At 40.2% G+C, this 16,749-nt stretch overlaps 1 protein-coding gene across 1 annotated transcript in view; it reads left to right on the forward strand.

Annotated features, from left to right (window-relative positions):
* Positions 1–16,096, forward strand: part of acox3 (acyl-CoA oxidase 3, pristanoyl) — a 49,129-nt gene extending 33,033 nt beyond the window's left edge. Inside the window, exons 14-18 of the mRNA XM_002938641.5 lie at positions 6,687–6,802; positions 7,408–7,582; positions 7,870–7,937; positions 13,241–13,327; positions 15,404–16,096. Coding sequence (XP_002938687.3) covers positions 6,687–6,802; positions 7,408–7,582; positions 7,870–7,937; positions 13,241–13,327; positions 15,404–15,523 — 566 coding nt within the window. The 3' untranslated portion in view covers positions 15,524–16,096. The remainder of the gene's footprint in view (positions 1–6,686; positions 6,803–7,407; positions 7,583–7,869; positions 7,938–13,240; positions 13,328–15,403) is intronic.
* Positions 16,097–16,749: the final 653 nt, after the last annotated feature.

A 16,749-nucleotide genomic window follows, 5' to 3' on the forward strand; every position in this document is an offset into this window, starting at 1 on the left:
ATGTTGCTGGGGCGGCTGGGAAAATCTGAAATCCTGACATGAGAGTTTATATGCAAATAGTCTAAATCTGATGCAGAGAGTAGCATTGAGTCATGGCAGCAAGATGGCTATGAATTACCTCCAGATGTTCTTTATCGCCCACTTTTTATTTTCTTGCCTTTTACTGGAAGCAGATTCTGGTGTACGTAGTAAGGCTTGCTGCACATGAAGCCTCCAGTTCTACAAACTGCATACTATTAACCCTTTCATTGCCACAGGTTGTACAATCTATGGAGTTGGCACAGAAGTACCAGTGTGCCAAAGCCAAATGTTTCCTGGTTTTTCACGCCTTTGGCAAGGCACCACATGTTTTAAAGGGGGTATGGTTATAAACCTTTAGTGAGGCCTAGAAACCAATAGCAGTTAAAATTTGTTGATGTACTCTTCAAAGCAGATCTTTAATTGCAGTAGGGACTTTGCACTTATTATTAGTTGGTAACCAACTCCTCACTTGTGCACAGGCTTACCACAAAATGCACCATGTACATATAACACACCATCTTAGTCACCTTTCCTACTGTTACTCTATACTCCTGTTTTTCTTTCTCATCTTTTATTTTCCTTCCCTTCCTTCCCATTCTTACCTCTGTCCTCTGCTTCCCAAAAATGTCTCCTCTTCTGTGTTTCCCTATTGTTACTGTTGATATTAAGATCTCCCTTTCTTTCCTCTTGTTATACTTTTCCTGCCAGTGTTTTCTATCCTGTTTTTCTTTCATCTTTCTTTTCATCTATTTTTATTTTATTTTCCCTCACTTTCCTTCCTTCCTTCCTTCCCTTCCCACTCTTACCTCTGTCCTCTGCTTCCCACAGTCTTTTAAAAAAATGTCTCCTCTTTTTTTCTATCCTGTTTTTCTTTCTCGTCTATTATTTTTATTTTCCCTTCCTTCCTTCCTTCCTCCCTTCCTCCCTTCCTCCCTTCCTCCCTTCCTTCCCTTTCTTTCTCATTCTTACCTCTGTCCTCTGCTTCCCGCAGTCCTTAAAAAAGTGTCTCCTCTTCTGTTTCCCTATTGTTACTGTTGACATTAAGATCTCCCTTTCTCTCCTCTTGTTATACTTTTCCTGCCAGTGTTTTCTATCACTTTCACTCAGCAGCCTATTTATTACGGTGCAGCCTTTTCAGCTCTGTTTTTTTTACTGTGCCAATTAGTCAAGCAGTTTTTGCTCAAAACCAGGCATTTTGCCACATTTCATTTATTTGCAACATAAAGTATAAAGTACATGCTTTGTTGTTTATGGTGTTTCACTGTGCTGCTTTTCCAAATAGTGTTATCTGATGTCAGACCAACTGGATCATGTATTTGTGTAAGCTATTATCCAGTCTTTTTTGTCAACAAAATGACTTCACAATTTTTCTACTTGTTTTCTCTGGGGGACCAAATATATTTCCCACCCTTTAATAAAATACATGGTAATTGACATCTTTATAAATAGGCCCCTACATCTACACATTTCTCTACCTCTGCTCTGCTGTAATTCTTTCTTCATGTTCTCGCTTTCTTTTTTGTCCATTTGGGCAAAAACTGTGTTTCCTCAGCCTTATGGCAGACTGCTTTAGTAATTATGCATGCAACATTACCTAATCCTGACTGTGGTATTGATGTGCCTATAGGTATAACCTTGTACATGCTTTTTATTGCATGGGAATTCAGTGTATTGTGTGTGTGCTTGGCAGTGCATACAGCACCAATACTGGAAGATGCTACACACTGGGCAGAGATGTTGAGTACAGTATGTACAGCTGAAGATTTTTCAGTACAAAGCTGAAAACATCTGGAAATATCTATTGCATTACTTTGAGTGAAATGTTTGTCTAAGGGGCCTGATTATCCCTTACAATATATTTAGGGTTTTTATAACCAAAATCTTTCACTAAATTTATAGTTATAAACTGATGTTATAGCAAAGCTAAGACTTAAGCCATTGGTAGGGTAAAATATTAAGGGCACTCATAATAAATCCATTTTGCCTGCTCCTGCAACCATTTAATTGGGCCAGGTACAGGCACACATGGTGGATATTGTCTAAGAAATGTGAGAGTTTGCATTTCATAGCTGATATCAGTTTCTTGCACCTGTATCTGGTCCAATTCCATTGTTCCGGTGCAGGCAGAGAAGAAGGCTGATGCCAGCGTAAGGGCTGTTTTCCGCAGGCCGAGAATGAGCCCAGTGTGGCTTCTTGTAGCCAAATGAGTCAATTGAGTTTACTAGCATTATTTTAGCATTCTTTACAGCAATAGAGTCTAAACTTCCTTGAGAGAAAGATCACTTTTTGGAGGAGCAATTCCATCCCCAAGATATCTGTGTAACTAACATTACTTATTAAAAAGACAGCAAACCCCAAGCAAGTGGTGGTGTTGAATACTGTGTCATTTAAATATCTCTTACATAACAGGTCATATTCCAATAGGCTGGAAGTGTGGGACACCATAAAAATAAATGGCATTAGTATTGGTTTACCCTTTCCACCTGCTCATACTGTAGAGGAGGCACCCTGGAATTACTGCAGAGGCTAGAGGGTTTCATCTTCTTTAAATGGGACATTATAGAAAATGGCATTGGCGTATTTTAGGTCTTTTGGGTAAAATAGATAATAGACTGTGCCTCATTAGATGACCTAGCAAGAAGATAATGCCTTCTTCTAGCCAAACAGAATCTTTTGCTGATCACAGAAATTCCTATTGGGATATGTCTCTTCTTTGCCAAGTCATTTTAATGTCTGATATCATAGTTCTTTCCATCATTTTATATTAATTTTATGGTAGGGAAGAGGTCATTGCAGAATAACTGTTGGATTTAGCATATCTTTATTAGAAATACTATGAATACTCAAATCATTAGATCTAGTTGATGCCGACTGTATTTTTGTTTCTTGTAAAACAAAGGTAGGGTTGCCACCTGTCTGGTTTTAACCTGGACAGCCCGGTTTTCGGTTTCCCAAATTGGGAAAACTGGGCAGGATTCTCCAAAGATTTATGTGGTGATTGACCAATTGCTGATCAACTTGTCATAGCCCCTCCCCTGTGATGGTGTGGGCCGTTCCTGAGATGTCATGCCCCGCCTCCCGGCCTGGAAATTCCCAGACAGGAGAGATGGCAACCCTAGGCACATGTAAAAGTAGGGTAGCGCTAGGCACCTCTTCTGTCTGCCTCAAATCTGGCACATACCACCCACTCCCCTTTATACTCCTCGCTTTTAACTCCAGCCCCCAACCCAATCGTTTCCATGCTCCATGCGCTCAGGGTGCTGGGGGTAGGTGAGGGGTCCAGCCGGGTTTCCTAGGGCACCTGTTTGGCTTGGTTCGCCACTGGACAATCAATAGAATAAGGTCTGTAGATTTCATGAGGGCACTCTGTTTTTTAAACCTGTGACATAAACATTTTATGAAATATCTCCTGAATACCTAGCTGTTAACATACACGTGTTAATGAGTAATTAGCCAAAGTAATTAGAGAAAGTCGCCCTGCCTCCAGTTCCACAATGACCCATTTATTTTCTGGGCAGGGCAAGTGCAGGTTTATTTGGCACTCAAATGAATGTAATGTTGTAAGGCAATAATCTCCCCAAAGAATGAGGTTCTGTTATGGAATTGCTGTTTTGTTTTGATGGAAAAAGTGAGAAGTGGATTTTGTCCGTTCCTCGCAGCCACATTTTAAAGTACTTAGTGCAACGGTCCCTTCAGTGCAATGACATCAGTGGAAAGGTTTCACACGTAGCCGTTGTAATAAAATCAACTTGGACTGAAGAACGTTTTGTATTTTTTTTATGATGCTAACCCCTATTCCTATAAATAAATATAACATAGAGCATTTGGTTTCAGACCCCGAGTTAATGCCTGTTTAATAGACCAGGCTGCATGCCAGTTACTTTTACCCTCGCCTGATTAGGTGCTTTCTACTATTAAAAAAGCCTATTATGCAACAAAGTCCGAACTCCTTATATAAGCAGCAGCGTGAACTGCCGGGCTATTGAAGTTCACGGCACAACCAATTGCATTAACCTTATGACCGAGTGGCAGATTTTATGAAGAGTACTTTATGTTCTGGATATCGCTTCCTTCCACCTGTTTGTTTTAGTTTTATTCCTGCTTCTTGCTCCTTGCAAGATGGTCATTTATCTCAGCCAAACACAAGAGCCCCTCTGCACTCACCCATTATCAATATATATAGGACATTAAGACATTCTGTGCATTAAGCTACCAAGCAATTCCTTCCCCTTTAAGCAAAACAGGGATTGTTTGTCTACATATTGTAATATTTTCAAGCTGGCCAACTACGTCACAGTCATCTTCGGTCTGGCCAGTCCTACGCTCACTCACCCCCGGTCTGGCCAGTCCTACACTAACTTACCCCTGGTCTGGCCAGTCCTACACTCACTCATACCCCGGTATGGCCAGTCCTACACTCACTCACCCCCGGTCTGGCCAGTCCTACACTCACTTACCCCTGGTCTGGCCAGTCCTACACTCACTCATACCCCGGTATGGCCAGTCCTACACTCACTCACCCCCGGTCTGGCCAGTCCTACGCTCACTCACCTCCGGTCTGGCCAGTCCTACACTCACTCACCCCTGGTCTGGCCAGTCCTACACTCACTCACCCCCGGTCTGGCCAGTCCTACACTCACTCACCCCCAGTCTGGCCAGTCCTACACTCACTCACCCCTGGTCTGCCCAGTCCTACTCTCACTCACCCCCGGTCTGGCCAGTCCTACACTCACTCACCCCAGGTCTGCCCAGTCCTACACTCACTCACCCCCGGTCTGCCCAGTCCTACACTCACTGTCCATCTGAATTTCATTAAGAATTCTATGGCTTCATTATTCATTTTTTCACAGGGACTGCGTTTTTCCTGGAACTTGCTTGCTTTCAAGGTTAAAACTCGCGTTTCATTGTCCTTTTATTGCCCACCATTGGGATTAACCTTCTGGGCTGTTCCCTCTTCCTAGTTGTCCTTAAAGTAGGTGCTCACCTGAAAATGGACTAGTATGAAGGTTGTCATCTACGTAACTGCAACAGTTGGTCTTTTTTTATTCTAGGAGAAATATGAAAGGGCAGTTTCATGGTACCGACACATGGGGCTATTTCAGGCTCTTATCAGGATACCTTTTCGAAAAGCTACTGCCTAACAAGTACTAATACCAGCACTTTCCAGGTGATTGCAGTGTTTCTTAATGGGCTTGTTCACCTTAATATTATAGTATATTGTAGAAGGCATTATTCTGAGACAATCTGCAGTTAGTTTACATTTTTTATTTGTGGATTTTGAATTATTTAGCTTCTTGTTCTCAAGTTCGGCATGTTAGCACCTATCTTGTTGCTAGGGTCTAAATTACCCTAGCAACCAACCAGTGGTTTTAAAGAGACAGGGGAATATGAATAGAAAGATTAGTAATAAAAAGCAGCAATAATGATAGTTTTTTCGTTGCCAGGGTCAGTGGTCCTGATCTGAAAGCTGGAAAGAGTCAGAAGAAGAAGGCAAATAATTAAAAAACTATACAAAATAAAAAAAAATAAGGCACTTTGATGTGACGTTTTTGGGACCATTTAAAACACTTCCCCCAAAGCACCTGAAACAACTCTGTGTGCCAATAGGCTAAGAGAATAAATGATAAGGAGACAATAAAGCATGCAAGTTTAAATGCTTGATATATATGTGTGTGTGTATATAAATATTTTTCATTTACTTTGATGCTGACCGGAAAATACTAAAAATGTCATTTTTGTTATAAATTACTTTTCAAATTAAAAATGCCTAAATATAGTCCGTGCTTGCTAAGTTCAAACCCAAGAACCTTGTTTTGTCTTTGTAAAACTTGTCATATACATTTTGAAACCAAACGTTACTTAGCTTAAGAGGATAATTGCTAAAAAGTGATGATTTTCCAAATATCTTATTAGTGAGCATAAGATCCTCTGCACTCACCCATTATCAATATATATATATATATAGGGCATTAAGACACTCTTTAAGACACACTCACTTTTATCTGATTCATTAAGAATTCTACTACTTCAATATACATTTACCAAAGGGACTAGGTTTTACCTGCAACTTGCTTGGGTGGGAGCTACAACAGGAGGTGGCCACTGCTCCTGTATAAACTATAGCAAAAAAAGGGAAAGTTGTGCTCACCACAAATAAATTTTAAACCATTAGGCAGGGGTGCAATGAGGTTGTGACCACAAAATTCATATAGACAAGAGATCCTCTGCACTCAACCATTATCAATATATATATACAGTACTCATTAAGTTGAACTGTTCATTGGAGACCAGGTGGTTTGTATTCCAAGAGGTTGTATGTTACACTTGGGGGTAAGAGAGAATCTTATGAAATATCCCTGGTTAAACTGCTCAATGTATTGGTAATATTTCCAGCCAACTGTACTTTGTTCTTATGGTATGAATAGCAGTAGCACTAGGATTGTATAGGTCCAGACACACATTATATGTCTTTTATTAACCTCTGCAGACTTGTCCTTTAGGTGAATGTGCCCTTATGTTGGAACATTTAAATATAAACACACTGCATTTCATTATATCTATGGGGCAGCTAAATATGTATCACCTACTGGAAAACTTTGGATGTGTGCTGGTTGCAAATGCCACAGGCAAATGTGCTAAAATGTGTCCCCGTTTTTATTTTCCAGTTTCCCTGGCGGCCTACAAGTGGTTGGTCTGTTATCTCCTACGTGAAAGTTACCTGAAATTGCAGCAGGAAAAGAAAAATAGGAATAATGATTTTAATGCAAGAAACAACTGTCAGGTAAGACTTGGGGCCGATGTTCCCTGTACACGTTACAACACCCGCCAAAACAGCAAACACCAAATATTTTGTATGCAGACGCTTACGGTGGGGGGACCACTGTTCTAGCTTTTATGATTTAAAATGATTTATCATCACTTAGCCTGCAAGAAACGAGTGATAGTTCTGTAATTTAAGTAAAGAAATTGCCCAGTAAGGGTACTTGATCTTCCCATAATATACTTCACTGAGGGGCTAAATATCATGTGAGTTATGGCTTCTGCTTCTACCCGAGTCTCAGAGAGGTTTCTCAGTGGAGCTCAGTACAGTGTGCCGGGAAGATACTTTACGGGATCTTTTAAAATTTTTAGCCACGTTTATCAAAGTCTATTGGATTCAGATTCTTATATCAAAATTATTGATTTGCTTCAGCTTAAAATATGGTGTGTTTCAATGGTAATGCTTATTGGAAGTTGACTTGTATCTTAACTGGTATTTTCCTGCCATTATTCCATCTCCTATGGCATTTTTGAGTATAAATGTATCCTCCCTCAGAGTTGCTGATTGGGTCGAGTGAAAACATTGTGTTGATGCAGCTTAGTATTTCAAAAATATTTTCTTTTTAGGTCTACTATTGTCGTTCCTTAGCCCTGGCCTTCATTGAGCATGCTGTGCTGGAGAGATTCCATGATTATACCCACGATTTCAGCACACCCTCCTCCCTACAGCCAGTCCTGAAGAAGCTGTGTGCATTGTATGGCCTGTGGTCCCTAAGTAAACATTTGACAGTCCTCTACCAAGGTGAGTTCTGTTCATTCTTCTCTCTGGTTTTTATATTTGTGTTTTGTCGCTCACAGCCTTGGAGTCTTTCAAGCAAGAATGGGAGCTTCAGGGAGGGTGGGGAAATAGTGAAATAAACAGGCCAGCTGTTTTATGTATATATGGGTCATACTGCCCTTAAGGCATTAGCACCTGTAGTGTGTAAAGTGTGACCTTTAACATGGTTAAGTATATGTGCAGACACCCCAGGATAAATGAGTAATGTCTATTTGTCTCAAAACCATAGTTATATGTCATTGGATTTGCAGGAGGATACTGCTTAGGGCAACTGCCTGCAAGGATTGTACAAGACGCTATCCTGGAGCTTTGTGCACAGGTAAGATTTATGCACCACCAACCTCTAAATCAGGTCATTCTGTTTTATATCACATACAGGTATAGGACCCGTTATCCAGAATGCTCGGGACGAAGGGTATTCCCGATAAGGGGTCTTTTCGTAATTTGGATCTCCATACCTTAAGTCTACTAAAAAATCAGTAAAACATTAATTAAACCCAATAGGATTGTTTTGCATCCAATAAGGATTATTTATATCTTAGTTGGGATCAAGTACAGGTACTGTTTTATTATTACAGAGAAAAGGGAATCATTTAACCATTAAATAAACCCAATAGGGCTGTTCTGCCCCAATAAGGGGTAATTATATCTTAGTTGGGATCAAGTACAGGTACTGTTTTATTATTACAGAGAAAAGGGAATCATTTAACCATGAAATAAACCCAATAGGGCTGTTCTGCCCCCAATAAGGGGTAATTATATCTTAGTTGGGATCAAGTACAGGTACTGTTTTATTATTACAGAGAAAAGGGAATCATTTAACCATTAAATAAACCCAATAAGACTGTTCTACCCCACAAAATCAATAACACATTTATTAAACCCAAATAGGATTGTTTTGCCTCCAATAAGGATTATTTATATCTTAGTTGGGATCAATTACAAGGTACTGTTTTATTTCATTTAACCATTAAATAAACCCAATATGGCTGTTCTGCCCCCAATAAGGGGTAATTATATCTTAGTTGGGATCAAGTACAGGTACTGTTTTATTATTACAGAGAAAAGGGAATCATTTAACCATTAAATAAACCCAATAGGATTGTTCTGCCCCAATAAGGGGTAATTATATCTTAGTTGGGATCAAGTACAGGTACTGTTTTATTATTACAGAGAAAAGGGAATCATTTAACCATGAAATAAACCCAATAGGGCTGTTCTGCCCCCAATAAGGGGTAATTATATCTTAGTTGGGATCAAGTACAGGTACTGTTTTATTATTACAGAGAAAAGGGAATCATTTAACCATTAAATAAACCCAATTGGGCTGTTCTGCCCCCAATAAGGGGTAATTATATCTTAGTTGGGATCAGTTACAAGGTACTGATTGGGAAATCAGTTTTAAAATTCTGAATTATTTGATTAAAATGGAGTCTATGGGAGATGGGTTTTCTGTAATTCTGAGCTTTCTGGATTAAGGGATCCCATACCTGTAACTGTATTATCTTATGCTGTCTTCTAATTAACATAAATAATGCATGCCTTATCAGTTCCATGCCTGTTTGTATGTTTATCAGCTATGATATTGCAGTATAATTATGCAATGTTCCCTTCCCTTCTGCAGACTGAATTCAAGTACTGTCATACAGACTATTTATACATTCTGCTGTTATCTCTCTTATTATAATAAAGCTGGCGTTACTGGTCCTTTAAAATCAGCAAAAGTGAGCGTATATCAGTAGAAAAGAGAAGTATATCAGTAGAAAAGTGAGCGTATATCAGTAGAAAAGAGAAGTATATCAGTTGAAAAGTGAGCGTATATCAGTAGAAAAGTGAGCGTATATCAGTAGAAAAGAGAAGTATATCAGTTGAAAAGTGAGCGTATATCAGTAGAAAAGAGAAGTATATCAGTAGAAAAGTGAGCGTATATCAGTAGAAAAGAGAAGTATATCAGTTGAAAAGTGAGCGTATATCAGTAGAAAAGAGAAGTATATCAGTAGAAAAGTGAGCGTATATCAGTAGAAAAGTGAGCGTATATCAGTAGAAAAGTGAGCGTATATCAGTAGAAAAGAGAAGTATATCAGTAGAAAAGTGAGCGTATATCAGTAGAAAAGAGAAGTATATCAGTAGAAAAGTGAGCGTATATCAGTAGAAAAGAGAAGTATATCAGTAGAAAAGAGAAGTATATCAGTAGAAAAGAGAAGTATATCAGTAGAAAAGAGAAGTATATCAGTAGAAAAGTGAGCGTATATCAGTAGAAAAGTGAGCGTATATCAGTAGAAAAGAGAAGTATATCAGTAGAAAAGTGAGCGTATATCAGTAGAAAAGTGAGCGTATATCAGTAGAAAAGTGAGCGTATATCAGTAGAAAAGTGAGCGTATATCAGTAGAAAAAAGAAGTATAAAAGTTAGAAGTGACTTATTTTATTTCCATGGAGGGAATGTATTTCCCAGTTCTCATGTGGTACTTTGGCTTTTCTTTTTGGCAAATGAAAGCAGTTTGATCTTGCTCTATCACAGACTCTAGATATGAAAGGTCAGTACTTGAGATTAAACAGTGTTTGTGGGGCAGTTGCTGGGAATTCTAAGGGATTAGCGGCATCTCAGTTCCTGACATTCAGGAGTTAGTGTGTGAGTCCCAGGTCAGGGCTTTAATGTGTCTGACTGGGCTTCCAGGTGTACAGATTGCAAAGTCACAGCCAAACCACAAGGTGATACATAAAGCCTCTCTGCTGCCTCCAGGGCTTTGTTTTGTCTCTTGTAGTCTCAGAATAATAATAATGTCTTCTCCCAGGGTGTCTGAGTGTTAGAATAGGAATATTGTCACTTTTTCTTTTACATATATAGTTACATCGGGTTGAAAAAAAGAGTTTAACCCTTCCAAGTAAACCCAGCACACACAGACCCATACTGACCTATCTATCCACTCACATACAGACCCACACTGACCTATCTATCCACTCACATACAGACCCACACTGACCTATCTATCCACTCACATACAGACCCATACTGACCTATCCACTCACATACAGACCCACACTGACCTATCCACTCACATACAGACCCATACTGACCTATCTATCCACTCACATACAGACCCATACTGACCTATCTATCCACTCACATACAGACCCACCCTGACCTATCTATCCACTCACGTACAGACCCACACTGACCTATCTATCCACTCACATACAGACCCACACTGACCTATCTATCCATTCACATACAGACCCACACTGACCTATCTATCCACTCACATACAGACCCATACTGACCTATCTATACACTCACATACAGACCCATACTGACCTATCTATACACTCACATACAGACCCATACTGACCTATCTATACACTCACATACAGACCCATACTGACCTATCCACTCACATACAGACCCATACTGACCTATCTATCCACTCACATACAGACCCATACTGACCTATCTATCCACTCACATACAGACCCATACTGACCTATCCACTCACATACAGACCCATACTGACCTATCCACTCACATACAGACCCATACTGACCTATCTATCCACTCACATACAGACCCATACTGACCTATCCACTCACATACAGACCCATACTGACCTATCCACTCACATACAGACCCATACTGACCTATCTATACACTCACATACAGACCCATACTGACCTATCCACTCACATACAGACCCATACTGACCTATCTATCCACTCACATACAGACCCATACTGACCTATCTATCCACTCACATACAGACCCATACTGACCTATCCACTCACATACAGACCCACACTGACCTATCTATCCACTCACATACAGACCCATACTGACCTATCCACTCACATACAGACCCACACTGACCTATCTATCCACTCACATACAGACCCATACTGACCTATCTATCCACTCACATACAGACCCATACTGACCTATCTATCCACTCACATACAGACCCATACTGACCTATCCACTCACATACAGACCCATACTGACCTATCCACTCACATACAGACCCATACTGACCTATCTATCCACTCACATACAGACCCATACTGACCTATCTATCCACTCACATACAGACCCATACTGACCTATCCACTCACATACAGACCCACACTGACCTATCTATCCACTCACATACAGACCCACACTGACCTATCTATCCACTCACATACAGACCCATACTGACCTATCTATCCACTCACATACAGACCCACACTGACCTATCTATACACTCACATACAGACCCATACTGACCTATCTATCCACTCACATACAGACCCATACTGACCTATCTATCCACTCACATACAGACCCACACTGACATATATATCCACTCACATACAGACCCACACTGACATATATATCCACTCACATACAGACCCATGCTGACCATTCTAATGTAAAGGGGGGGTCTCTGGTACTTGTACAGAGTAATCATGTCCCCTCACAAGCGCCTTTTTTCCAGAGAAAACAACCCCAACCCTGACAGTCTAACCTCATAGTTTAACCCTTCCATCCCCTTTACCAGTTTAGTTGCAGTCTCTGCACTCTCTCCAGCTCATTAATATCCTTCTTAAGGACTGGAGCCCAAAACTGCACCGCATACTCAAGATGAGGCCTTACCAGGGACCTATAAAGAGGCAAAAATATGTTTTCATCCCTTGAGTCAATGCCCTTTTTTATACAAGACAGCACTTTATTTGCTTTAGTAGCCACAGAATGACACTGCCTGGAATTAGACAACTTTAGACAACATTAAAATGGAGTCTATGAGAGATGGCCTTTCCGTAATTTGGAACTTTCTGGATAAGGGGACCAATACCTGTACTACATTTAACCATGTTGGATCATTCCAGCCTCCTCATAAATAATAATATGGCCAAAAAAAGATGTGAAATTCTCATTCTCATTGGTTCTCATTAGTTACACCAATTTTTCTCTCCATTTTAATAGGTTGGCATTACAATTATGTATGCCTGCATTTTTGTATTGATGGAAAAAGAAATTGCTAAAATCTTTGAAAAAAATCCATTCCATGAATTATTGCGAATGACCTCTGTGAAAATCAGAGCAAAGAAATTGACAAAATCAGATTGAGAAAACATTATTTTTATTCCTCTGATTCCATGTTGGTCCAATCCAATTCTTTTTGGCCACACTAAATCGCACAGTGCCAAAGGGATGTGCAGGGTCCAGTCATTTTTATTTCCCATAAAATTGGACCAAGTCTGATTTTTCCCTGTCATCTCTGTGATCTGTTAAACTAGTTTGTGGATGCCATATATTAGCATGAAAATGTTAAAAACTACAGCTGGTTTGCAGTGGTAGTCTTCCCTTAAATCCAGCAGTTCCCTACCCTGTTATATGAGTTGGCTGGGACGGATACTAGAATGAAACCTTCTGAGCCTGCACTTTGCATCTGGAACATATCCGCAAATGAGTAATTGTTACTCCAAAACAATAAAACACAATAATGGTCATTATAAATGCATTTCCACCGGCGTGCCTGCTCGTGTTACACTTTGTTGTGATGCCTTGTTACCATATTCTCTCACTGTGTTTTCCTATGTAACCAAGGAGAGGCAGAACCCCTTCCAACTTCTGTGCTCTATTTCTCCAGCTTAAAGACGAGGCCGTCGCTCTAGTGGATGTTATTGCTCCTCCAGACTTCATTTTAAACTCACCTATTGCCAAAGCCGATGGAGAGGTAAAAGAAAAATTATGAACCCTCACGAGTAGGAAAAAATTGTTATACCTAGCAGAGGCGTTCTTTTATTATTCCCTAACATCAACCGTTCTCCACCAACTCTGTTGCTTTTATAGATTTACTCTTTTTCATTTTAAATGTAAATCATTTTTAAATTAAATTTCATGCAATCCAATTTTATTTTTTTACTTTTGATTAAAAGCTAAGCTGAGTGAGAATATTAAAGGGAAACTATACCCCCAGAATACTTAACCAGCAGAGCTGCCATTTTGATTTTGATGGGCTGTGTGCTCCCTCAGAGATCACCTGACAGGAAATAATGCAGCTCTAACTGTAACAGGAAGTAGTGTGGGAGCAAAAGGCAGAACTCTGCCCATTCATTGGCTGATGGGGCCTAGCATGTATGTGTGCCTTGGCTTGTTTGTGTGCACTGTGAATCCTATGATCCCAGGGGGCGGCCCTTAGTGCGCAAAATGGCAATTTTCTATTTAGGATTACCCAATAGCACACACTACTAAAAAAGTATATTGTATGAAAATGGTTTATTTAGATGAAGCAGGGTTTTACATATGAGCTGTTTATGCAATATATTTTATAGAGACATTGTTTGGGGGTATAGCTTTCCTTTAAAGGAGACATATCCTATAAAAATGATGAATATACCAGGGAATTATACTCCTCTAGATATAGAAGGATTGTGCTTAAAAAGTTGTGTTTCTGACTGATTTATTGAGAAATTCCACAAAACCCCCACTAGCCCCACCCATCTGTGCCACTTCCTGCTGGCTGAATTCTCTGGATGAGCTGGGGAGCCGGCGGCCCTCCATACCCTGCACTGTAGGATAGGAACCAATCAGCAGCTAGGCTGACCTGATAGGGAACTGAAGCCTCTCTGTGCTTGTGTGAGTGCAGGGCTGTGATTGGCTCTCCCCCTCCTACTGTGCTTCTGGCAGGGACCGTTAGGACACGCCCACTCTCCATTTCACACTGGAGGGAGAAGTGAGAGGATCTATAGGGAGCTCCAATAAAGGGGCCATTTTTACAGAGAGAATTTATTTTTAGCACAAAGTGAAACCAGCACCGGATATTATTCATAATTGCCTACAAAATTAGCGTTGCTCCCCATTTATCCAATATGTCTCCTTTAAGTCAAAAAGGAATAAAGCTGATCCATTATTTTATAACCTGCAACAGTAAAAGTCCTTGGTGACCGCCCTTTGGTACAGAAAATAGGGAGCCTTGTTTAATTAATGTTTCTGTTGGCCCCAGCGCAGTCACACAATGTTCTCTTGAGCACAAATGCTCCATAAAGTTTCCCATGGTTGAATTAGTTTACTCTGAACCAAGAAGTGCAAATAAAATATTAAAGGCTGAAAAGCAAGTGAAGCAAGTAATAAGCTTAGATTCCACAGGTCACACTAATCCCTAGTGGGGGTCATTTATAAACACTGGGCAAATTTGTCTGTGGGCAGTAACCCATGCCAACCAATCAGATTGTTGCATTAATTATTCTACCTGCAGCTGGCTGAAAAAAAGCCATTTACTGATTGGTTGCTATAAGTTACTGCCAATGGGGAAATTTGCCCAGCGTTGATAAATGAGCCCTAGACTAGTGTGTCTCATCCTTTACTGTGTGGGCACCATCGGACCTACTGGCATTAAAGTAAAGGTGGCCATACACGGGCCAATTTCAGCTGCCGATATCTGCCTGTGTAGGGCCCCCCCCCACCAAAATCTGACCTGAAATCGGGCAGATTTCGATCGGACAGGTTTGATTTTTCCGTCAGATCAGAAACTGCATTGGCTTGTTGATGTGGACCCTGAACCGACGGCACCTACGGTATGCCCACCATAGCAACTAAACTATGTTCTTAGCCAGACTTAGTGGCTTCTTCTGTAGCTGCAGTCTAGCTACCATTAACCCCTGCAGGTATGGGAACTTTCATTGGTTCCTGAGAAGCACATGATAGAAGCTATACTCTTTGTATTTTAATACTGTGCTTGGCTTCTGGCCCCTTAATGTTGCTTTTCTCTCTCTTTTTCTTTTCCCCCATCTAATGTCATCTTGCCTTCTAGCTGTATAAAAATCTGTGGTCTGCGGTGCTGCAAGGAGAGAAGGTGCTGGAGAGGGCATCTTGGTGGGAGGAATTCTGCAGCAACAAACCGGTTATCGGCCCGCTCAAATCACAGCTGTAACCACGTATGTCAATCTGTGTCTAAAAAACTGTGAATTTTTGTGTGAAACTTTGCCAAATATTGAATTAAAACTAGTTCTTAAATGCACCGAATACAAATCCAAAAATAATTCCATTTTTGAATGTATAAAGATGTTTCATTTTGTTGCCTATAAAAAAACTAATATAAATGAGTTTGTAGATCAAACTCATCGTTACTGTGGTTTCCTTGTTAAGTACTTTAATTAGCAATCAGTTATTCAGTGCCAGTAATTCCATCCTTCTTTATTAACTATTTGTTGAAACTTTCCTACAAACATCGGGGTCTGGAAATGGGAAATGGTTAAATGTGAGTTTATTAGCGCATGGTGTCAACTGAAGACGTTGGCAACTTATTTATAATGAATATTAAATGTCTTCAATACGGTTATACGGAACTTTTGAGACTCTCGGAAATGTTATGAAGGCCAATATTGACACCACTTATAGTAATTATAGCTATAAATATCGCCAAAGGTATTGTCCATAATGTACATTGTGCCCTTTGTTTACAGTTTGAGAGAGTAAAGCCACTATCTGCGATGAAGAGACCCTTAGGTTGGCCAATAGTAAATCAAGCACAAATGTGATTTCCCCATTGGTGCTCATTATATTGCTAGACTACTACTTATTTGTAAATGTGTAACACTATGGCACGGGGGCAGATTAAAGACATTTTTTCTGCCACTCTTTTGGGAAAATTCCCAAAATAGGTCCCACAACCTGCAGGTATTATAGCCAACCTTCTATTCTTTTTTAAAGGGGAACTCCACCAAAACACAACTTGAGCTTTTTGAAAAGTAAACATAATTTCAAGCAACTTTGCAATAATCATCAATTAAAAAATATGCAGCCTTTTCATGATTTTTAATGTAATAATATGGGTTGGAACAGTTCCCTAAGCCCCGCCCCCTGTTCCCCTGCTGATCTGGCTGACTGCTTTGTGACTCAAATAAAATGTAACAGTAGTCGCCTGTCCTCAGCTTGCCTTCAGCCTGTATCCTCCCAATCCCACAATTCCCTGCACATGTGATGTCAATAAGGAAAAGAACATCACAGTGCAATGCATTGTGGGTTATGTAGTTCCGGCATGCTGTCTGTAAGCTGTGGAGAAGTTGTTACAATTTGTAAGATCAGTGTTTTAGTCCCTCCTCCCCTGCCAGGGTTTCAAATGATGCAGAAAGAGTAGAACTGTTTTGCAATTGGATT

Source organism: Xenopus tropicalis, chromosome 1, assembly GCF_000004195.4.
Source record: "Xenopus tropicalis strain Nigerian chromosome 1, UCB_Xtro_10.0, whole genome shotgun sequence".
NCBI lineage: Eukaryota > Metazoa > Chordata > Amphibia > Anura > Pipidae > Xenopus > Xenopus tropicalis.